Source organism: Quercus lobata, chromosome 5 (assembly GCF_001633185.2).
Source record: "Quercus lobata isolate SW786 chromosome 5, ValleyOak3.0 Primary Assembly, whole genome shotgun sequence".
Lineage (NCBI taxonomy): Eukaryota > Viridiplantae > Streptophyta > Magnoliopsida > Fagales > Fagaceae > Quercus > Quercus lobata.
In genome coordinates, this window is record NC_044908.1 from 88,320,086 (window position 1) to 88,344,867 (window position 24,782).

Genomic DNA, 24,782 nt, shown 5'->3' on the forward strand with positions numbered 1-24,782 from the left:
GAAACCAACAGTATACAAAAAGTGATGTATGTTTAGAACATTATGAAATGAAGTCCAACAAGATGCACGGCTAAAATTAACACTGAACTGTCTATTTGCACATGGGAGCAAGAAGTTCGAAGCACAAGCTGAAATTATTGAAGAGAACTGACTCGTGGGTAGTGACATTTATAGTCAACCACAGTCCAAAATATAGCAACGCAGGATTTGTTTGCTGGATTAAATAAGAAGGCATCGTATTTGTATGGAAATTGTATTTGTATCTCAAAGAAAAAGGATTAAAAAAATATAAAAAAATAAAAACTAATTTTTCTGGTTGATAAATTTACTTCAAAGGAAGTTTTACTTATAGTGGTTGGTGTACATCTCATAACAAGAAGACAAGCACATGGTTGTCTTACATGTTCCTGTGCCATGTACACACCTGAAGATGAATAGAACATTAATCAGTAGTCTTCAATTTCTTGAAGCAATGATCATGCAAAAAGAATGGAATTACATTTTGTGACTTGTGATATTACAATTGCACTAGCAACAACATTTTGGGCTCTGGACAAACCTGGACCCATGTATCATAATATATGTCACGAGTCACAACCAGGGCCGACCCAAGCGTTTTGGAGGCCTAAGGCGAAATCTTCAAATAGGGTCTTTATGTTATCACTTAAATAATATTTAACTAGTATTTTATATAATACTTTTTTTAAAATCCATTCTTTTTACTTTTTAATATGATTTTTTTTTTTTGAGAAAATGCTAAAATTATAACAAATTTTACTACAAACTGGTGTTATAATGAATGTGATCAATGACATGAGGCTTACAAAAATACTAGAAATATTCTAAATTTTACAACATGAGAATTACAAAGATATATCACCAATCACAAATATTCATTCAAAAATGCATTCAATAGTTTGTTGAAATCCACTTATCATATTCATTGCCACATCAAATTATAAAAGTTATGGAGACCACCACGCACCCTTGGTGCAGTGATCACAATACAAGTATGAGTTCTTATGGGGTGTGGCACAATGGCCGAGATTTAAGTCTCTAGAAGAGAGTTTCGCACACATATACACTTAGATTAGGCTAGAGTAGAATTTTTATCTTGTATAAAAATAATTAAATCAATAAAAGTTATGTAGTAAAATTTATATTATTTTTAACATTTTCCTATTTGAATTACTTGTGATTATGAACACATCTATTTGTAAGACCTATTTATTTAAATTTGTCCTATATCTAGCTCTAGCATTACTTAATTCTTTGAACCTTCTTAATAGTAAAAAAAGATGTAAACTAAAATGTTTAAATATCTCCCAAAAATATTTATATATAAAAATTTCCCCCCAAATTTGGGGCCTTCTCTAGTAAGGGGGCCCTAGGCAATGGCCTAATTGGCCTAAGCCTAGGGCCAGCCTTGGTCATGACCCATTGGCTCCACTTGAAGCCCAGGGGTTCAAATGAACCCCTAAACTGGCAATAAAAAATATTAAATATTTTTTTTGACCCCTTAAAATAAATATTAAAGAACTTTATCATAATTGTTTTTAAAGCCCATCTGAAATAAGCTTAAATATGATCCTTTCAATAATATTTAGGACTTTTAAAACGAAAAAAAAATAATAATAATAACAAAAACCAAATAAGAAACCAATTTGATCTAAAATCTAGAAAAATAAAAAATAAAAAACCTAACAAAAAAAGTAGGAATTTGTTAATTTTAAAATTTAGAAAAATGGTAGATCTTAAAAAATTTGAAATAAATCAATCAAATGAGAGATAAGTGAATGAATGATTGATTGGCTATGCATATTAAAGAAATGTAGCTTGTAGGATTGATAATGAAGATATAATGCAATGATTTCAAAATAAGAAATCTCATAGAAAGTAATGGTAAAACTTTATATATTGGGTTTCTGTTTCTTTTTTTTTTTTTTTTTTTTTTTTTTTGTGATGTAAATATATTCAAGTTATATTTTGTTTTATTTTGTTTATTTGTTTTTGTTTTTGTTTTTGTGGAGAGAGTTTCAATTTATGGCATCTACTTTTGATGATAGATTTTTATCATCAGACCAAAATACCAATCAGTTTTGGTATAGGTAGGAATTGAACCCCAAATCTCTTATTCAAACTATACCGTCTACTCCTGATGATAGCTTTTTATATTTTGTTTTAGATTTTATATAATATATGTTTTTATTGACCCCCCTAGAAAATAATCCTAGAGCTGCCACTGCGACCCAAACCATAAGATACATATTTTGAGCATTCTGAAATTTAATCTTTTCCTACTTTAAATAGTTATACATGAGTTTCTCAAGAAAAAAAAATTATACATACCAAGAGTTTTGTAGTTTAATTGATTGACACTTCTTGATGTTTCCAAGCGACAAGGTTCAAATCCCTCACCCAAATATTTAATTATATAAAAAGTCATTACACAAGTTAATGACTAATTTAATCTTTTCCTACTTTAAATAGTTATACATGAGTTTCTCAAGAAAAAAAAATTATACATACCAAGAGTTTTGTAGTTTAATTGATTGACACTTCTTGATGTTTCCAAGCGACAAGGTTCAAATCCCTCACCCAAATATTTAATTATATAAAAAGTCATTACACAAGTTAATGACTAATTTAAAACTATAAATAATATAGTTTCCCGGCATTGATGATTAAAATACTTTTGATTCTATTTGAAGAATTTATCTTGGCAATTACATGTTATCAACTTCAAACAGGAAAAACATAGACGCAATTTTGTTTGGGCTGGGCTCATTTTAGAGTTACATCTTTTACTTAGCTCTCACTCAAAATTGTCACATGAACGGACAAGCTACGCAAATTTCATTTCTTGGAGAAAAAAAAAATTTAATCCAATTGCATGGTTACGCTTTATGTTTGGCCGCACTCATGAAATGGTTAAAAGCGTAAGTATAGTTTCATTTTTAAGCTTGCACCAACATAGAGCGTACTAGACTCCAACAATATTAAATAAATTTTCCTGACACACTATGTTTTCTATTTCCTTTTTTTTTGTTTTAGAACACATAAGACTTGTTGGGGGGAGGGAGTTGATAACAATTGCTGTCCGAATTGGACCCACATTTGATTTCCATAGTACTTGGATTATTGTGGTGGTCCATATGGAAATAAATTACAAAAAAAAAAAAGAATGGATATAATGTAAGAAAATCTTTTAGTAGGTAGAATGATAAGGTATTCAACTATCATTAATAAATGAAAATTTCTTGGTACATTGTGACACTCGCACAAGGCTTGTGTCCATTGCATCCATGCACTAGAAATGTTGGTATCTTATGTACCGAAAATATGGAGCACACCTCTGAAATGTGCGAGTCCCACAGTCTTGTGAGGGGTGCACTCCATACATCAGGTGCATAGGATAATTTTCTAATTCAATGGTACTCTACAAATTAAATTCATGTAGGATCTACTATTCATTTAAGGGCAAGGAGTACCGCATACCTGACTCCACCAATATTGAATAAATTTTTATGACACATGTTTTTTATTTCCCCTTTTTTTTAAGAACACATATAAGAGTTGTTGGGGGGAGGGAGTTGATAACAGTTGCCATCCGAATTGGAGCCACATTTAATTTCCCTAATACTTGGATTATTGTGGTGGTCCATACGGAAATAAATTACAAAGAAGGTTATCCCGTAAACACAACCATTACACGTGAATAGTAGGATATTGTTCATGCATAACTACTTGACATCCATGACGTGCTACATTCATCATGTTGAATGGAGCATCATCCATCAGTTTTTGTTGCATCCATGAACTGAGCATAGAGTTTTATAAACAAGGTCAATGATTCAGGACGAATAAAAAAGGGAGCTTTGTTATTGAGCTTTGCCTGTGGAGCTTCATCAATTAGCTATCTTGTGCCAAATTGTAAGACAAGGCTTTTTGGGGAGCAGCCTTGCTTAACAATTTTTACCAGTATAAAGTGTACTTCTCCAATAGGTTTAGACTGCAAAATTTTAAAAACAAGATTAGGATTCTAAACAAAAGAAGTGGAGAAAAAACAATATTTATGAGCAATTTGATTATGTTAATTGTTGCAACTCCAATGGAAACTTTTAGTTTGAAACCAAAATGATTCTATCAATTGACAATGCATGCAAACTACACTTCTATTGTTATTACTGCTGCTGCAATACATACAAAAAAATTGGGCAAATCAAAAACAAAAAACAAAAAAAAATGTGGCCCCTACTCCTTTTGGACAAATGTGAAATAATTTAAAAATAGACCGGTGATGTGACCGGACTGCAAATAGTATGTAACAAAAGTCCACAACTTGACAAAAGGTCTTCCCCACAGGATGTTACCTGTTGTTGTATTGTAATTTGTAATTCATTGATGGTGATGGACCAATAATGAACCCAATAGTATCCTTATCGCCTCGAGCTCAACTATAGTAATGGATAACCTTACTATTGGGTGAATAGGAGTACCACATACTTGACTCCACCAACAATGAACCCAATAGTACTCTTATCGCCTCGATCGAGCTCAGCTATAGTAATGGATAACCTTACTATAGCTGAGCTCGAGGCGATAAGAATACTATTGGGTTCATTATTGGGCCATCACCATCAGTAAGTTACTATAGTAATGTCAGTAATTAGGCAATAAGGGTTGCCCATTACTAAAAGCAAAACATCCAGCAGGACCAGCACTATAACTAAGCTCTAAGCGATAAGAATATTGGTCCATCAGCATCAGTGAGTGGCTGCAATACAACAACAGGTAACATCCCGTTGGGAAGACCTTTTATCACATACTTTTGCAGTCTGGTCACATTACAGGTCTATTTTTAAATTATTTCACATTTGTCCAAAGGAGTAGGAGCCACATTTTTTTTTTTGTATTGCAGAGATAATCAGTCAGCAGCAATAATATCAAATTCATCCGGGTCCTGAGTATCTTGAAAGTGAGTTTTCTTGGACACTGTTACACTCATTTTCACCCTTTGATAGCTATCAAGCATAACTTTTGCCTTTTTTTTTTTTTTTTTTTTAATCTGTACTTTTGCCTTTTGACTCTACTTTTCTCACTCAATTATTTAGAGCTAAGAGCTCCTCTATAGAGAGGTAGCACGGCCAATTTGTATTTTCTTGTAATAAGTAGTTTCAACCTCTATTGTTTTTGGTCATGCCAATCCATTATAAAATCTGTAGTTGTTTGTTATCATATATAGGTGATGAATTTTGGTAGTAAATTTATTTAGAATCTTAATAAGATGTACTTATTTTTAAGATTTGTGATTTCTGGTGTAGTTCCCCCACATATATTTGTATATTTGTATATTACATTACTGCCCTTTGCTCATATTATTACGGTGTACAGTATATGTGAAGTAGCCTCAAAAGTATGCAAATTGCTTGGGTTAGTGGCAAATTTAGACAGGGACCTGTCAGCTTTGTTCATGAGAAATTGATGTCCTTCAATTTTAATTTGTCATTCATGAGAAGCCACACTCATCTAACTAGTTAATCATGATTTTCATTTTTTAAATACCACGAAACAACCTGAACACTTGTTTTTTAAATACCATTTTACACATGAACAAGAAACTAAGCAATTGCCTTTATGTGTTTGTGGCAAAATTGATTTGTATAAGCATGATGCTTTTGTTAAATTTCACTTTTCTCATCATTAATATCCTAAGATAGTATTGCAGTTGGAATAAGTGTTGGTATTAATAATCTTCAATAAGTGTTGGAATATTTTCATAAAATATGCTGACGGATGCCCTTAGGGGCATTGGTTAACAATCTATATAAAGAAATGTATTATGGGAAAGGAAAAAAAAATAATTAATGTTTTGACAGTTTTTTTTTATTTCCCATAAAAATTGAGTCAAAACTTTCCTAAAATGAATTGTTATCCATTACCCTGAGGGTACTCATTAGCATTACCCAATTATTATATATGTACTTTCAAATGGTCTTTTAAAGGAAAGAATATAATCGTTTACAATTAATAGCCACATTAACTGACCTTATTAGCTGTTGAAAAACGCATAATGCATAGTTTATGCCAAATAGTAATTGTCACCAATATTAGCTACATAATTATTAGGCCAGTATGTACGGCCAAAAACGATAGTGATAGTAAGAGGAAAAAGGGCCGGTTTTATCTTTTCACCATTGCATGCATCAACAAATATTTGCATTATATTATCCTCTTCTTTTATGAAAATAATATATATTCTTACTATATTATATTTTAAGTAAAGAAAGTATTATAGACAGTTTCTTATCCTACAAGTTTATATAGGACATAATTTTCAAATTAATTTCTATAATTCAGTATATTTGGTATTTTTATGTAATTTTTGTTATTTTAGGTTGAGGGCATTTATCTCCTTATTTTTAGGTACTTTTAATATGATTTTTAGGTCAAATTTGGTTCTTGTTATAGATAGGTATTAATTAGGAGTTATTTTAGAATATATTTTCTTATTTGTCAAGTTTTAAAGCACCCCTTAAATAGGGCCCTAAGTATTTTTAAAAATTATTCAATTAATAAAATTTAGACTTTTTGTCTCTCTATTTCCTAGTGGATCCCAGACCCTTTCTCCTTCTGGATTCAAGGGCCCTTATGGATTAAAAGAACTTTCGTTGATTTGAGGTTATTTTTAGAAGAAAACATTTTTTTTTTCTTTTGTTTTCTAGAAATATATGTGTTTTGTTTCTTGACGCTTCCATATCCTGTATCACAAGTGGTGTAGGCTTGTAAGGATAATCGGCAATTTTGCTGGACTATTGTATGTTGGGGGCAAGCACGCATAATTGCTAGTCTACTATACCAGAATTTTTGTTGACGGCATGCATCATCTCAAGAGAGCGACCTAGTCCATGCCTCAACTTCCCATCTAAAAACTCATGGAATTAACAATACTAATTTGTATATAATGTTACGAGATATGTTGAAGTACCAACAAGGTAATCTCTCAACTCTGTTCTCTAATTTTAAGGTGAACTCTAATTTCGGTGAAATATTATTATTTAAATGACAATTTAAGGATCATATAAATTTAATTTACTCATTAGTCATTGTTCTTAGGCAATAAGGATTGTCCATTACTAAAAGCAAAACATCCCGCAGAGCCGCACTATAAGAACATTGGCCTATCACCATCAGTGAGTGGCTACAATACGATAACAAGTAACATCCCCAACATGGACCCTACTCACTAGCAAGTAGAAATCACACACATCTATCTGTGCAGATGATCAGTGATATATATAGGGAGATCCCAGGTCTTTTATTCGATGGCAAAGATTTTCCAAAAAAGTTGCCCCTATATAATACCTATTAGATAGGGACCAGTCATCTTAATTGATTTGTAAGAAATTGATGCCCTTCAAGTCATAATTTGTCATTCATGAGAAATCACACTCATCTAATCTAACTAGTTAATCATATTGAGTGGCCGAGTTGAATTATTCTTTGGAAGGAATATTCAAACTCTAAAACTCTCACTTGATATACTAAAAAGCATAAATTGACTTAAAAATTATTGACAAATAAATTAAATTTAGAGTTGATCATATAAGACTGCTTTAAGAGAAGAGTTCTTAAATGACCATAACAAAATGTCACCGGCATTTTTATAGCAAGTGAAGTGTCAATCTACCATATATCAACATAAAATAAAATAAGATTATATTGAGATACACCATAACTCAAAACAAAAATGTTTTAAAAATATAATGAGATTTTGTTGTATTACTAGTTTTCCTCGTGAACTCCCGTTCTATGGTACATTTGAAGACTTGTTTCACTCATTGGTTAGTTAAGTAAGTGGCAAGGAACCAAAAATAAAATAAAATAAAATATGGCGTAGAGCTTTCAATCAATTAAAGCCAACGTGTGCATTTCAATTAGCTCAATTGGTAAAGTCTCTAATAATTAAATAAGAAACCTGGAGTTCAATTCCCCTTTATACCAAAAACCGATTGGTGTTTTGGTTTGATGATAAAAAGCTATCATCAGAAGCGGACGCTATAGGTTAAAACTCTCTAAAAAATAATAATAATAATAATAAAGCTAGCGTGCAACTTGTTGGCTTGAAATTTGAACTCCAGTCCTTACTCCTCACCTCACAATCTTATATTTCCAAAGTGACCATCACGCTAATGATATACGATTGATGAACCTTGCCATTATTGATACCAAAAGGAACCTTCGGCCTAAAGAAAAGTTTGGCTAAAAGCCTAAAATATAAATTTGGTCTCTCAATTTTACCAAAAAATCGTGTTTCTTTGCTACGAGGAAAAAGACTTTAAAGAGATTAGAAAAAAAAAATTTAATAAAGTTTAGAGACTTTAGCCGGTACTTTTGCTTTTTGACGCTAGGTTTTTTACTCAATTATTTTGAGCCCCTCTACAGCCTTTATTAGCACTAGCACAGCCACTACTTTTAATAAAGGAATCCAAAGCTGTCCTTATAATGGAACTCATCAAAAAAAATTGTTGGATAAACACCAATTTTCAGCCAACTACTTTTACTAACGGAATCCAAAGCTGTCCTAATAAATTAATAATGGAACCCATCAATATTATAAAAAATTTGGTGGTCATAGTAGTACTCTTAAAAGAATATTAAAGGGGCAAAGTGCATGACTCAATTAATACGAGGCCCTCAGTAGCACAGCAATCTGTATTTTCTAGTATATATGTATGTGGTTTCTCCTTTCATCAAATAATTACATCAACTTCCTTTGGTTTTAAGAACTAAAATGGCTAAAACAATCTAAAAAGGTTTGATATTTAGTTTTTATCGGTTGAACTGACGATTTCTCTGGTTAAACCATTGGGTCTTATGGTTTTTGTTGGACCAATTGAAAGTCCGGTTCCTGTTTCCTCTTTGGCAGTCTGCTACTGATTTTGGTCATGCTCTTCATTATAAATTATCTAATTGTTTGTTATTATAGGTGATGAATTTTGGTAATTAATTTAATTAGAATCCTAATAAGATTCTAATTAGATTGTACACACCAAGACTACTTCAGTTTAGTTCCCTTATATTTGATAGCTAAAATTATGAATATGCACGATCCTTTTATGAAGGACATGATTTGTATATTTTATATACCCTTTGCTCATAATAAGTAATAACGGTGTATCGTATATGTTAAAGTGGTTTCAAAAGTATGTAAATTGCTTGGATTAGAGGGAAAATTATGTATAAGCAGATGACTTATAAGATAATATTTCCCGAGGATTATCAAAATAATATTTCCCGAGTGTTAATAATCTTCTCCCAGTAACTCTAAGCTTGCTTAATATATATAGTATCATAATATCAATAAGTTCACTTTGAGAAGTAGTTATTAATTCAAGTCTCATGTTTGTCAGTCTTTTGTCCGAACCTGTAACCAAATCATCATATAGCTTAAACTAAATGACTAGTGCAACTAAAATTGAAGTGTTGTTTGTTGGTCCAGCTTCATTCCCTGTTCCTGTGTGGACGGAGGACCTGCTGCTTTCATGACAATTAATGCCCTTCAACTTTGTACAATTGTGTCTATTTCTGTAGCCTAGAAGCATGGTCCCATCATCCACGCACATTTTGGTAGGGAAACACTTTTCTGGAGGAGAAGGCACATATTAGCCATGGCCCATGGCTTCTTTTCCTGCAGAGGTGCATAATTCATAAATAGGCATTTGTCCAGTACCGCATTGATTTTAAAAATAATAATGATATTGCCCAGTATAAATATAACAAATTAGCAACGTTAAATACTATACTTCTAATTTTATGTAATAAATATATAAATTGTGCAAGATCATACTATCAAACTAGGGTTGTCAATTCGGGTTAGCGTGTCGGGTTCGTGTCGTGTCAAGGTAGGGGTATTCGACTAAATGGCTCAACCCTAATCCAACCCATTTAATAATCGTGTCATGATCCTTCAACCCTAACCCGACCTGTTAATAAAGTGGGTTGACCTGACCCAATCCATTTGACACGTTTAATAAACAAGTCGTGTTGGGTTGACACGAATGTAATACAACTTATTTCAACCTACATAATATTAAATATAACATCCATCTATAAATAATTTTTTTTAGATCCCAAAAAGTAGTGCATACACTTCAAGTCTTCAACCCACATTCAAAATAATATAGTTCAACAAAAATATAACATTCATCTAGAAATAAGTTTTTTACACTCCAAAAGAAGTGCATACACTTCAACCCAAATTCAAAATAACAAAATTTAACAAAAATAAAATAACATAGCTCAACAAAAATATAATATCCTTGGAACTCGCCAAATGCTAAGTATCAATATTGAAAGAATTTGAGCAAACAGTAGACTAATCCTAACTATGACCATAATTACCATCCATAGATTCTTTGTTAATGTCCAAATTCATAACATCTTACACAAGCTCATCCAATTTCATTTGTGGAAGTTTTATGCCAAAAAAAAAAAAAGTATTAGTAGTTCTAGGGTCTGCAAAGTTTCAATTTCCAATTATATCCCTTGTAAATTTTTATAATTACTCACTTTTCTTTTTAAATTTAAAATATATGTTGGATATAAAAGGTATTTGACAAATCTAAAATAAAATAAATATTTATTTGTTATACGAGTTAAACGGGTTGTGTTAAATGGGTCATTTTGGGTTGACACAAATAAATTGGCGTGTCAAACGTGTCTATTGTGGGTTACGCGGGTTGACCCGCTTATGACACTTTTCATATCGTGTCGCTTTCGGGTCAACCCGTTTATGACCCAAACCCATTAAGGCCTAACCCTAACCCGAAAAAACCCGTGTTGGGTTCATGTCGTGTTCGCGGATTGGGTCGAACATTGACACCCCTATATCAAACATTAAACATAATTGGAACAACTAAGCTATTTGGTTTAATGTTCGAACATGTTACCATGCAAACACTTTTCCTAGAATAAGGTTAAAGAAAGAAAAATAATTGACTGTGTTCGAACAAGTCTCAGTCAATCCACTGACGCTCGGTTGCAACTCTTTAAGGGAATAAATTTGCACCATTACCAATTTACCATCAACCATAACTTTTGGTGTAGTGGATAAGTGCTTGCCTTATCAATTGGTATTAGAGCTAAGTTGGGCTAAGTCTCAATCAGTGGCAACTCTAGATGTAAGTTAGATGGTCACAGGATCACCCTAACTAGCAAAAAAAATGTACATATACACTTGCAAAAAAAATATTATATGTTAAACCAACCTATTGTGACTATCCTAACAAAAATTTTGAACACTTTAACTTGAGAATAACAAAAATTTGGGTCCAACAAAAACAAGAGTAATGCTACTACATTCACAACATTTTCACAATAATTTCACAAGTTGGTATTGATTCTAATTAAGCCAAGTATTAATATTATTTTTTTATCCACTAATAACAATTTTTTGCGTAAGATTTATTGTAACAACCCCAGCTCAATTATGCGGTATTGTCCGCTTTGGCTTCATTAGGCCTCATGGCTTTGCTTCTCCCCTTTAGCACAAAGGAAGGGAAAACACCTTGTTACAATGAAGAGTGGCATCCCTCCTTACGGACCAAGTTTAGGACATTCACTTAAGCGATATGGAACTCAGCTTTTGTTAGGCCTCCAGACAATATCTACACAATTAGGTTGTAGTCATTACAAATGGTATCAAAGCTATGCTCTAACCAGAAGTGTGGGTCTCATACGCAAGGACTTGTATGCCCAGAAGAGCATTAGCATTGAAGAATGCTAATGCCATATGTAAGGTGTATTAAACATTTTAAGCTTCAAAACCCACTGCATCAGAGAATGCTAAAGGCAAGTATTGCAAATTTTTTTGCAATACTGCTACAGTGCAATTCTATCTTTAGAATTGCACTGTAGCAATATTGTAAAAATAATAATAATATTTTAAGTCCCTGAAATTTCTCTCTCTTCCCTCATATTTCTGTTATCTTCTTTCTCTTCCTTTTCTCTTTCTCATCTGCTCTCTCCTCTCTTCAGACCCAAAAATCCTCCTCCTCCCAACATCAACATCACACATCACAGTGGAGGAAACATTGGTCTGGGTTTTGATCTAGCGGCGGCAGTGGCGGCGATGTCTGGGTTTTGATCGGGGTTGATATGGGTTTTTTTTTTTCCCCTTATTGTGATTGGGGTTGATTGGCGATGTCTGGGTTTTTGTTCCAGTGGGATTTGGGTGGTTCATCTAGGTTGATCAACGATGGAGGAAACATTGATCTAGTGGCGGTGGCGTCTGGGTTTTGATCGAGGTTGATCTGGTTTTTTTTTTTTTTTTTTGCTGTGACCGGTTTTTTTTTTGTCTGGGTTTTGATCGGCGGTGTCTGGGTTGCTGTGACCGGTGTCTGGTTTTTTGCTATGATCGGGGTTGATCTAGGTTGTGACTGAAGTGGGTTGTTGGTCGTCGAAGATCGCCAGTGTTTGGGTCCGATGAGGTCATGGCGAGATCGGCGTGGGTCACGGTGATGGGTTTGGTGGAGATCGCGTGGGTCACCTCATGGTTGGCTGGTTCTTCTGGGTTTCCGATGGTTTATATATATATATATATATATATATATAATATGGGCTTTGTTCCGGTGGGATTTTGGTGAGCAGTGGGCAGTGGTGGCTTGAGTTTTTCTGGGTTGATCATCGGCATTTTCTGGGTATTTTTGACAACTGGGTTTTTTTGGGTTGATGGATTGTGTGTGTGTGTGTGGATCTGTTTAAGGTTTGATGGTTTGTGTTTGTGTGTGTGTGTGGCTGTGTGTGTGTGTGGTGATGGGTTTGGAAAGCCCAGGAAAACCAAAATTACGTTTAGAAAAAAATAATAAAGAAAGATTAAAAAATAATATTTTAATAAAAATAGAGTTTTGGGATGTGGGAGGTATTGTAAAATGGTATGGTATAAGTAATAAAGTGACTTTTTGAGATGGTAAAATAGAATAGGATAACATTCTTTGATGCTGATACTCTAAGGGGGGCGAATTGTGAATGACCAAAGGGAGAGGCAATCTTGCTAAGTCCCACATCCCTTAGAAAAGCACATCGGGATGTGCTAGGGAGCAATTTCCCTTTTAATTTGTAAAGGTCTTTTCTCTACTCTATGGTGTAGCTTGAAATTTTGAAACTTTGATTTTCATTTTCTAGTGGTTTTTTTTTAGCATTTCTCTCTCAATTTCAAATTTCTATCAAGCTGAGCAATTGAATAATTGAATATCCAGTAAGTGAATATCAAATTTTCAAATATCCTAACCGTTGAAGCAATTGAATATCCAGTAAAAAAATAATTTCAATGCAGATTTAAAATATCAATAAGAGCAAGCCCTTATTGAAGATTCACTTATATTTCACCTGTACTGATAAGGAAAGATTTACAAATTTTAGAATTTGAAAGGGATTACGAATTGGAAGAACATGAAGGACTACGAATAGGAAATTCATTTGGTCACATTTGCATTCTTGGTGAATCACTTTTTTACAACTGTTTTTGTCTTTTTGTATCGGCAGAATCATGTTTGTCAAATTTACCTTAGTGAAATGTTTTCTTTTTGTCAGCTGTGGACTACTGTCACATACTTTTGAAGTTTGGTCATTGGTTAGTTAGGTGAGTCCGTGAGTGGCGAGGAACCAAAGATAAAAATAAAATAAAAAAATGGCATAGAGCTTTCAATCAATTAAAGCCAACGTGCAACTCGATGGCTTGGAATTTGGAAGCAGCCAGCCACGACAAATTTCCACTACATAATGGTCTTCAATTATTGTGAATAAAATTTTTACCTTAGCGTTCAAAAAAAACATAAAATATGATACTTTTTAGTGAGAAAAGATTTTCCAAAACCAAACCATCATGAGTTCTTTCGTTTTTTACTCTACTTTTTGCATGACTGATTATTACGAGGCCCTCTTTAGATTACTCATAGACTTTAGTAGCACAGCCAATCTGCATTTTCCAGTATGTATGTCAGTATGTGGTTTCTCCTTACTTTTTTTTTCTTTTTTTTTTGGTTAACAGACGTTATATTCAACAAAAGAAGAAATTTACATACTGGCCACAGAGGTCAAAGTATTGGCTACCTGCCTATAATAGTACTGACCATTTCTATCAAATACAAGATATCTATCTAATTCATCCGAGGGGGCAACATCAAAGACAACAAAATCCTCCCTCATATAACATCCATTTTTAGCCAAAAAATCAGCAGTGGTTTCTCCTTTCATCAATAAGTTAGATGGTTTTAAAAACTTAAATGATTAAAATATTGAAAAAAAGTTTGATATTTATTTTTGAAAAATGCTAACGAGTGCTCTTAGAGCACTGATTAATAATCTATTTAACGAAAGTTTTTATTGGAAATGAAAAAAAAGTAATTAATATTTTGACAGCTTTTTTCATTTTCCATAAAAATTATATAAAAAATTTCCTAAAATGGATTATTTAGCATAACCCTTTATTTTTTACTGTTAAAACACTGGGTTTTATGGTTTTTATAGAACTAGTTGAAGGTCGAGTTCCTGTTTCCTCTTTGATAGTCTGCTTCTGATTTTGGTCATGCCTTTCATTAAAAAATCTATAATTGTTTGTTATTACAGGTGATGAATTTGAGTAATTAATTTTATTGGAATCTTAATAAGAAGTTCTTATTTACAAGATTTGTGATTTATTCTCTGTAAATAATTTTTATATAATATATATTAAAAAAAAAAAAAAAAAAACTCAAACCCACGAGATTATAAACACCAAGACTACTACAGTTTAATTCCCCTAAATTTGATAGCTAAAATTGTGAATATGCACAATCCTTTTATGAAGGATATGGTTTGTATATTTTATATTACCCTTTGCTCATAATAAGTAATATATAACGGTGTATCGTATATGTTAAAGTGATTTCAAAAGTACGTAAATTACTTGGGTTAGAAGAAAAATTCTGTATAAACAGATGACTTATAAGATAATATTTCCGATGTGTTAATAATTATTAATCTTCTCCAGCTAACTGTACGTAAAGCTTGCTTAATATATATCATAATATCAATAAGTTCACTTTGAGAAGCAGTTGTTAATTCAAGTCTCATGTTTGTCAGTCTTTTGTCCGGACCTCTAACAAATCATCATAGCTTAAATTAAATGACTAGTGCAACTAAAATTGAAGTGCTGTTTGTTGGTCCGGCTTCATTCCCTGTTCTTGTGTGGACCTGCTGCTTTCTCTATGTTCATGAAAATTAATGCCCTTCAACTTTGTACAATTGTATATGTTTCTGTTGCCTAGAAGCATGTTGCACGTTTTTGTGGGGAAACACTTTTTTAGAAGAGAAGGCACATTAGCCATGGCCCATGACATCTTTTTTTGCAGCGGAGCCAGGAATCTTGAGTTGGAGGGGCCGAATTATATATTCTGTCAAGATAAAATCAAATAAAAAATAGATACTCTCCTAAAAAATCCGCATAATATATGTGTATGTGTGTAAATATAAAATATATAAATTATTTGCAAAACTTCATCCCTGTTTGACAAATCAATATCATAATGTTATAATTGAAGTATTATATGAGCTTTTTTATTTCTTGATAAAATCTTGAGAATAAGAAATTTCAACTAAATTGTATTTATTATCAATGTTGAATGATTTGAACGTATCAATTGGAATTGAAATTGAGCTAAAAATTAGGGGTTCCACACTTCCATTATTTACTCACAAAACTTACTACCTAACTATTTCATTCTATTGCAATTGTATATCAACTCTAAACTCTCTTTTTTAGGAAAAATTACTAAATTATTTGATCAATGCTTTCTTTTGGGGGGCAACTCCTATGTTTTTTCATATAACCTTTAAATATTTATAAAATATACATAAGTTGTAAAAAAAAATTAAAAATTTTGGAGGGGCCAAGGCCCCCCCAAGGGTACATGTGGCTCCGCCACTGCCTGCAAAGGTGCATAATTCATAAATAGGTATTTGTCCAGTGCTGCATTGATATAAAAAAATAATAATGATATTGCTCATTATAAATATAACAAATTAGCAAAATCAAATGCTACACTTCCATTTTTATATAATAAATATATAGATTGTGCATGATCATACTATCAAACCTCGAACATAATTGGAACAATTAAGCTATTTGGTTTAATGTTCGAACATGTTACCATGCAATAAAAATTGATTGTGTTCGAACAAGTCTTAGTCAATCATTGATGCTAGATTGCCATTGTTTAAGGGAATAAATTTGCATCCTTACCATCAACCATAACTTTTGGTATAATTGATAAGTGATTGGTCCTATCAATTGGTATTAGAGCCAGGTCACAAGTTTGACTCCCTTGTTATGCATGTGTAGTGATGGGGGTAGGATTGTTGGGCGGAGACCTAATGGATCAAGTCCAACATCTTGCAAAGGCAAAGGCTAGGTTGGGACAAGTCCCAGTCAATCCGTTGACGCTGGGCTGCCACCCCTTAAGGGAATAAAATTGCACCCTTACCATTAGCTATAGCTTTTGGTGTAGTAGGTAAGCACTTGATCCTATCAGACTGGATCCTTGGGATTATGCCAACAATCAAGGTTAACGACTTTCTATCCTTATCCTTTACATTTGATTTTTTTTAATGCTTGATTTATATCGAGACCATCACAACTCAAATAAAGACATTATGAAAATGTTGTAAGATTTTTTTTTTTTTTTTTTGGAATTGACTTTTTCCTATACTAAATTCTACTTGATGGTTTTCTAAAATATAAAAAGTAAGAAGTTCCACTTGATGGGTCCTATAAATAAGATGGTTGTCCCTAAGTGCATATTTATTATCCTCTACTGATCTTTACTTTCTTTTTATTTTTATCTTTTAAGAACTGTAACATGTCTTAATTTAAGTATTGAATTTCTTATATTTTCTATCCAAAAAAAAAAAAAAAAAAGAGGAAAGAAACGAAAGAAACGAAAACATGTTCACTGAGGAAGCTACAAGGACTATGGTGGAACTGAATTTTAGTGTCCATCTTGGCATAAATCGTATTCCTATTTATTTTTGTAAAAAATGAAGCTAGAAGGACTAGGATTCAAAATGTAATTCCACTTTTATTTTTTATTTAAGTATATATTGAACCACATTATTGGGGGCATGCGCCTATTACCATATTGCAACCTGTTGCTTAGCTATTTTATAAGAAAAGTCAAACAAAAATAAGAAATATTATAATTTGTGGAATATAAAAAAAAAAATGTATTGGAAGTTTGGAATACAAAAGATAGTACAAAATATTTGTATTCATTAAGTGCCAGTAATTTAAAATGTTCCAACATGTTACCACTTGACCGCTTAATTGCTTAGAAAAGATTTTGTGGGTCCCAACTTTCTAAGCAGCTCAACTAATAAAATCTTTAATAATTGTATGGATATAAGACTAATTAATTTAAAAATGATTGACAAATAAATTAAACTAGAGATGATCATATAAGACTGGCTTTAAGAGAAGAGTTCCATAACAAAATGTTATAGCATTTTTATAACAAGTGTCAATCTACCATAGATCAACATAAAATAAAATAAAATTATATTGATATACACTACAATTCAAATAAAAAATATTTTAAAATTATAATGAGATTTAGTTGTATTACTAGATTTCTTCTTGACCTTCTTCTCAAAAAAAAAAAAAAGATTTCTTCTTGACCTACCGTTCTTGAAGAGTTGTTTCACTCGTTGGTTTTTTTTTTTTTTTTTTTTTTTTTTTTTTTAATTATGAACACTCATTGGTTAATTAGGTGAGTGGGGAGGAACCAAAAAAAATAAAATAAAAAAATGGCATAGAGCTTTCAATCAATCAAAGCCAACGTGCAACTCGTTGGGTTGGAATTTGGAAACAGCCAGGCATGACAAATTTCCTCTACAAAAATATAATGACCTTCAATAATTTTAAGGCCCACTCTATGGCATTATTATTACCATACCACAGACAATATCAAGGACCTGTCGCGCGTTTTACTTTTTTTTTTTTAAATAAAGTAGTGGCTGGCAGGTGCTTTCAATTAATATCAGCCAACGTTATGTGGACCAACTCTGCCCTTGTAATTTGTAGGGTTTTAAATTTTATTGTGAATCAAATTTTTACCTTAGTGTTAAAAAAAACTAAAGGGTAAATTTCTTTTTTAAATCTTGAGGTTTAGATTAATGCTAATTAAGTTCAAGATTTTTCAAAATTTATTAATTTAGTTCTTAAAGCTAATTTATTCCCTTAAAATTGTTAGGCCAATTAGTTATTTTTCTCAACTATTTTAGGAACTAAGTTAACTTTAAGAACTCCTTCTCAAAAAAAAGAAGAAGTTAACTTTAAGAACTAAATTAATTATACAAAATGCTGTGACCTGTTATCCTCGTGACTTTGCCTTAAAATGGCAAATAAAAAATAGTATATGATATCGTGAATTATAAAAGAGTAGCCAATAGAATAAGTTTTTTTTTTTTTTTTTTTTAATGGAACCAATAGAATAAGTTAATAATCCTCAATGTTCTATGTAAAAACATTCCTTACAAAAGACCCGTGACTATATATATAAAATGCTGTGACCTGTTATCATGTGACTTTGCCTTGGAGTGGTCAATAGAATAGTATATGATAACCATAAAGATTAGTCTCAAAGATGGTTTCCATTTAGTTTTATTGATAAAATATGTTATTGTTGAATAAGAAATTTAGGGTTCAATCTTCATATATACAAAAAAAAAAAAAAAAACCAAAAATCTAGATAACAGGCGCCCTCAAGTCATTCGTTTGTTAATGGACTATTTTAATCTTCTTATACTACTTTTATGAAAAATATAAAAACTTGTAAACAAAAACAGTTTCTTGTTTCTCTTTTTATATATATAAAAAGTTTCTAATACTATTGTATCTTTAAAAACATGAACACTATAGGTTTGAAATACTATTTTATCTAGTATTAAAAAAAAAAAAAATAGTTCAAAATTATAATTAGCTTTTCCCTCCTAGACTCCTAAGTACTTTGTACCATAGGCAAATCCATTTAGAGCTGAACTTCCCCCCCCCCCCCCCCCAAAAAAAAAACTATATATATAATTTTTTTTTTTTTGACACCCTTAAAATATATAAAAAGTTGAACACCATGACCTTAAATTTTTTTTAAGCCTAGCTAAAATAAGTTTGAATATAATCCTCTTAACAATATTCTAACATTTTTAAACACAAATAAAAAAACCTCAATAACAAACCAATTTGATATAAAATCTTAGAAAACAAATTAATAAGATCAACAACAAAAGTAGAAATTTGCTAATCTTAAAACTTAAAAAATCCCATTTAGATCTTAAATTTTTTAAAATAAATCAATCAAATAGGAGATCAATGGATAATTATTGCTACACTGTGTACATTGAAAGAAATATAACTTGTAAAACTGATAATGAAGATATCATGCAATGATTTCAAAACATGAAACATCGTATAAAGTAATTATAAAAGTTTATATATTATCGTTGTTGTTGTTGTTGCTGTTTTTTTTTTGTTTGTTTGTTTGTGGTATCGATATCTTCAACTTCTCTTTTATTTTAAATTTTTTATAATTTATATTTCTTATTATCCCCCTAAAAAATAAACCTAGAACCGTAACTGCTTTGTGCATGGAAAGGTACCCATTCAACTAGAAAGCCCTTAGCACCAATGTTTTATAGCTCTAAACATAACCTACTGTTCCTTGGAACAGTTAAAAAATAGTATATGATTTCGAGAATTATTAAAGAGTACTGGCGAATAGAATATTTTAGTTATTCACTTATTCCTTAATCTTAATGATCCGCATGATTCACCCATGAATAAAAGTAATTAAATATAAGACCCTAGACATCCTTGGGTTTATGCCAACAATCAAGGTTAACAACTTTCTATCTTTATCCTTTACATTTGTTTTTTTTTTTTTTCCTTTTCTAATTCTTGATTGATTATTTCCACTTTGTATTAGTCTTTACAAACATAATAAATAATTAAAAAAACTCGTCTGGTAGAGGATTTCTTTTAGGACTAGTTGAGTTATGTTTCTTATTTTAAGGTGTTTAAACACTGAATTTAGAAAACTCCTCATACCAGTTCACAATTTTCAAATAATAGTATTCAATGAAACTTTTATAAGTATGTTAAAAATTGTAGGTCCCACCTGATTATACATGAGGGAACTTTCTCTCTCTTCAAATAAAATAATAATGATACATTTCCTGTACTTTTCAGCTTAAAAAAAAAAAAAATACAGATACATACCAAAGTAACCAAACACACATTACATATTTTAAAATGTCAAAGATGCCGCAACTTGGTCTTTTAAGTAATTTAAAATGTTCCAACATGTACGTACCACTTAGCCACTTCCTTATAAAAAGCTGAATATGAGAAATGAAGAAGCACAAACTCAACCGCACTATTGCTAATTTCCTACTTTCTGTTCATTTCTTGCTGTGTTATCAATCCAAACTTAACTTTCAGTCTCCATTAACTATGGCAGCTGATGCACTACTTACTGATCTCTTTAAGCAGTTGGCTTCAACCATTTTTCAGCTGGCTAAAGAAGAGATCAAGTTGCTTGGTGGCGTTGATGATGAAGTCCAAAAGCTTCAAGACAAGCTCGGATTCATCAAGGCAATAATGGACGATGCCGAGGAAAGACATGCAGTGAAGCAGCGTACTGAGAAGCTTTGGTTAGGGAAGCTCCAAGACAAATACTACGAGATGGACGACGTTTTGGACACCTGGAGCACTGCAAGGATCAAAGCAAAGATAGAGAAAGAAGAAGGAAAACCAGAGATAGAGGAAGAAGGAGGAAAACCAGCTGATATTACCACTCCAGCTGTTGTGAAGAAGAAGGTAAGCTCCTTCTTCCCATCTCCATCATGTTGTTTTAACCTTCCACTGCGTCATGATCTTGGTCACAAGATTAAAACACTGAATGAAAAATTAGATGGGATTTTCAATGACAGAGAGAAGTATGGGATTAACTTTAACAGGCAACCTGAAGTAGTTGAGCGACCGATAACTACATCCTTTGTGGATGAGTCTAATATAATTGGTCGTGATAACTATAGGGAGGAGCTGTTGAGCAACCTCTTGGGCGTGGGTAGTCCAAAGGAAAGAAAACCCCGTGTCATATCTTTGGTGGGCATGGGAGGTCTTGGAAAAACCACTCTTGCCCAAATAGCCTACAATCATAGTGAGGTGAAGGCCCATTTTGATCAAAGGATGTGGGTTTGTGTTTCTGATCCTTTTGATCAATGCAAGGTTGCCAAAGCAATCATTCAGGAGCTTGTCCCTACACATGAATCCCTTAATAATACTACTTCTACATTGCAAGCTCTATTGCGTATAGTTTGTGATTTGATTAGGGACAAGAAGTACTTTCTTGTTTTTGATGATGTGTGGGCTAAAGACTCCATAAAAGAGTCTGAAAAGTGGGAGCCTTTCAAAAATGCTCTCACATGTGGTGCCGGTAGTAAAATTTTAGTCACCACACGTAATGAGGAAGTAGCGCACATGATGGGGAGCGCCAAAACCGACATTATCAATTTAGGGAATTTGTCAGTCGAGCATTGCTGGTTGATTATCAATAAAATGGCATTTTCTGATGACTATGGAGAGCAAAGTAGGGATTTAGAAGAGTTGGGTAAACAACTAGCAAATAAGTGTAAAGGTTTGCCACTTGCTGCAAAGATTCTAGGGAGTTACCTACGTGGCAAGATGAGTAAAAAAGAGTGGGAAAAGGTTTTGCACGATGATTTATGGAAATTAGAAGATCTTGAAAATGGTCTTTTGGGGCCATTTTTTTTGAGTTATTATGAATTGTCCTCATCAGAGAAACAATGTTTCTTATTTTGTGCTGTCTTTCCAAAAGATTATCAATTCAATAAATTTGAGTTAATCATCAATTGGATGGCACAAGGATATATCAACTCAAAAGGAAATATGGAGATGGAAGTCAGAGCAGAGCACTACTTTGAAAATTTAGCCATGCGCTCTTTTTTTCAAGACTTTAAGAAAGATGATAATGATGGTGAAATTGTAAGTTGCAAAATGCACGATATAGTGCATGACTTTGCGGAATCAATGGCTAAAGATGTGTGCTTCAAAATCAATTATAGGGGTGACAAGGTTGAGAAAGACTTTAAGAGGGCTCGCCATTTGTCTTTAATATTCAGAGGAACATTTCCTGAGTTTGTCTATGAAGCGAAAAATCTACGCTTTCTAAATTTGGATTTTATTTCTTCTCGGATTGTCCAACCCAAGTTATTCGACCATTTGACATGTCTACGTACATTACATTTGGAAGGTGAGTCCATTTTGGAACTTCCAAATGAGGTGGAAAAATTGATGCATTTAAGATTACTCAAGTTATCTTGTGAAGAGATAGAAGAATTGCCAGAAAGTATATGTAATTTATGTAATTTACAAAGTTTGGATGTTAGTAATTGTTTGGAACTAGAGAAATTACCCAAGGGGATAGGTAAACTAATTAATTTAAGACACCTCCTCCTCCCGGATGAACGTTGTGAATCTTTTGATGATGGCATTATTGGGCATAAAATAATGTCGTTTCCGAAGGGATTTGGGAGATTAACTTGTCTTAAAGCATTAGGATACTTTCCTGTAGGTAAGGGCGAAGAAATATGTAAACTGGGAGAATTAGAACATTTGAACCACATTCAAGGGAAACTTCAAATATACGGGTTGAGTGATGTGGTAGATTCTGGTGCGATCAAGAATACATTGAAGAACAAGAACCACCTCCGTGTTTTGTATCTAAATTTTTACACATTAGATAAAATGGAAGGGGAAGAGGAAGAGACAGAGGAAGAAAGAAGAAGAAAAATGGAGAAAGATGTAGCCATTCTAAATGCCTTAGAGCCACCTCCCCGCTTGGAATCTTTAAAAATTTATTTTTATAAGGGCACCACAATGTATCCTAATTGGATGATGTCCAAATTGACCTATTTGAAAAGCCTTATGATCAAATTTTGCCCAAACCTAGAGCAGTTGCCTCCTTTGGGGAAGCTGCCGTTGCTCGAAGAATTATGGATAGAGTTCGCTCGAATGATTCGAAAGGTGGGAGATGAATTTTTGGGAATAGACATAGAAGAAGAAGAATTATCAGAATCATCCAAAGACATCATCATATTCCCAAACCTTAAATCTCTCGAATTTATTGGATTGCATAAGTGGGAAGAATGGAGTGGGATGGGAGGAACAATAGAAGAAGAAGAAGAAGAAGATAATAGTGCTAATGCTTTTGTTACTAATAATACTCCAAAAATTAAAATAATGCCACTTCTTCATTCCTTGGGAATTCGGAATTGCGGCAAGCTAAAGTCTCTGCCAGACTACCTGCGTAATACTCCATTACTACAGGAATTGTATATCTCTGGATGTCCAATTCTCAAGCAGCGTTGCGAAAGAGGGAGAGGAGATTACTGGCCCAACATTTCTCACATTCCAAACATCAAAATTCATTATAATATGTTTGGGTTGCAAAGAGACGGTCAACTTCCAGAGAGCATTGATTCAGAGGTAACTCTTCTTTTCTTGCAAAACTATCCTATCATTCTATATGTTTGGGTTGTGATCCTTGTTGCTCTAATCTCTCAGTGGTATGGTATGGGTTCTATTATACTTTATTTTTCTTGTTTAATATTATTATTATATGGGTCATTGTGGGTTTTGTTCATTTTGGGTTATTTTAACTAATCTGACATACCTGCTGTGCTTTTCATTGGGACACGATTGAGGACAGTAATGATTCTGACTCCGACGACGATTCCGACGAGGAAGCCCCCGAAGCCGCAAACGTCGAAGACTCATCCATTCGCACCTTCACCACAGCTTGCCTCGACGCCGCCAACGCGGGTGGAGGCTCCGGTTCGGCTCGGCTCGGCTCGCAACACGAAGATCAAGACGGAGAATCTGAGCTCCTCCTCCACGGTTAAGATCGAGGATTCGGATGGCACGAAGGACGGTGGGGCCCAAGGGACCGGCCCGGCGGATCCCACAGCTCCGGCCGGGAGCTCGGTGCCTGCAATCGTTGTTAAAGAAGACGCCACGAAGATCTTCACTGAGAACATTTAGACCAGTTGAGCTTATAGCGCCAGAGAAGAAAGTTTGAAGAGAGAGGTAAGTCTCTCTCTCTCTCTCTCTGTCTGTGTTAAATTTTGAATCTTTGTATGGGTTCTATTATATTTTATTTTTCTTGTTCATTTTTTTGTTTAATATTATTATATGGGTTATTGTGGGTTTTGTTCATTTTTTTTTTTTTTACTTTGGTAACTCAAAGTGGTTTGGCCTTTATCACGCCTATAGGGGTACTTCTTACAACCAGATTTTATATGGGACCACATGGTAGAGGTTCCATTTCTTTTTGGGTGACAACTATAACTCTTTTTACAATAGTTACACTGGGACTTAGGGTAAAGGGGGTCACATCCCTCTATTCTAGAGAAATGGTCTCATATCTTAGAAGGCTATTTACCACCATTAATAGTAGCTTGTTGAGTTTTTGTTTGTGTTTGAGGGGGTGCAGCACCTAATGGTGGAATAGGAGATTGTGTATTCGGTTGATTAGCCTCAGCACATGAACTAGGAGTAGGCTCAGTAGAGGGGGTGGAAGAAGAAGTACAAGCAACCATGATCTAATTACATCAATATAAATAACAATCACATATACATAGTAATTAAGGAATTAACAACAAATAAATCA

General features: G+C 33.0%; 1 protein-coding gene across 14 annotated transcripts in view; it reads left to right on the top strand.

Annotated features, from left to right (window-relative positions):
• Positions 1-20,408: 20,408 nt before the first annotated feature.
• LOC115991876 (putative disease resistance protein RGA3) overlaps positions 20,409-24,782 on the top strand; it is a 67,458-nt gene continuing 63,084 nt past the window's right edge. For 12 of the 14 annotated variants that reach the window (XM_031115844.1, XM_031115840.1, XM_031115851.1 and 9 more), the window contains exons 1-2: positions 20,409-23,599; positions 23,823-24,199. In XM_031115844.1, coding sequence (XP_030971704.1) covers positions 20,441-23,599; positions 23,823-23,825 — 3,162 coding nt within the window. In that variant the 5' untranslated portion in view covers positions 20,409-20,440 and the 3' untranslated portion in view covers positions 23,826-24,199. The remainder of the gene's footprint in view (positions 23,600-23,822; positions 24,200-24,782) is intronic. The other 2 variants (XM_031115837.1, XM_031115839.1) reach the window with 1 other exon arrangement.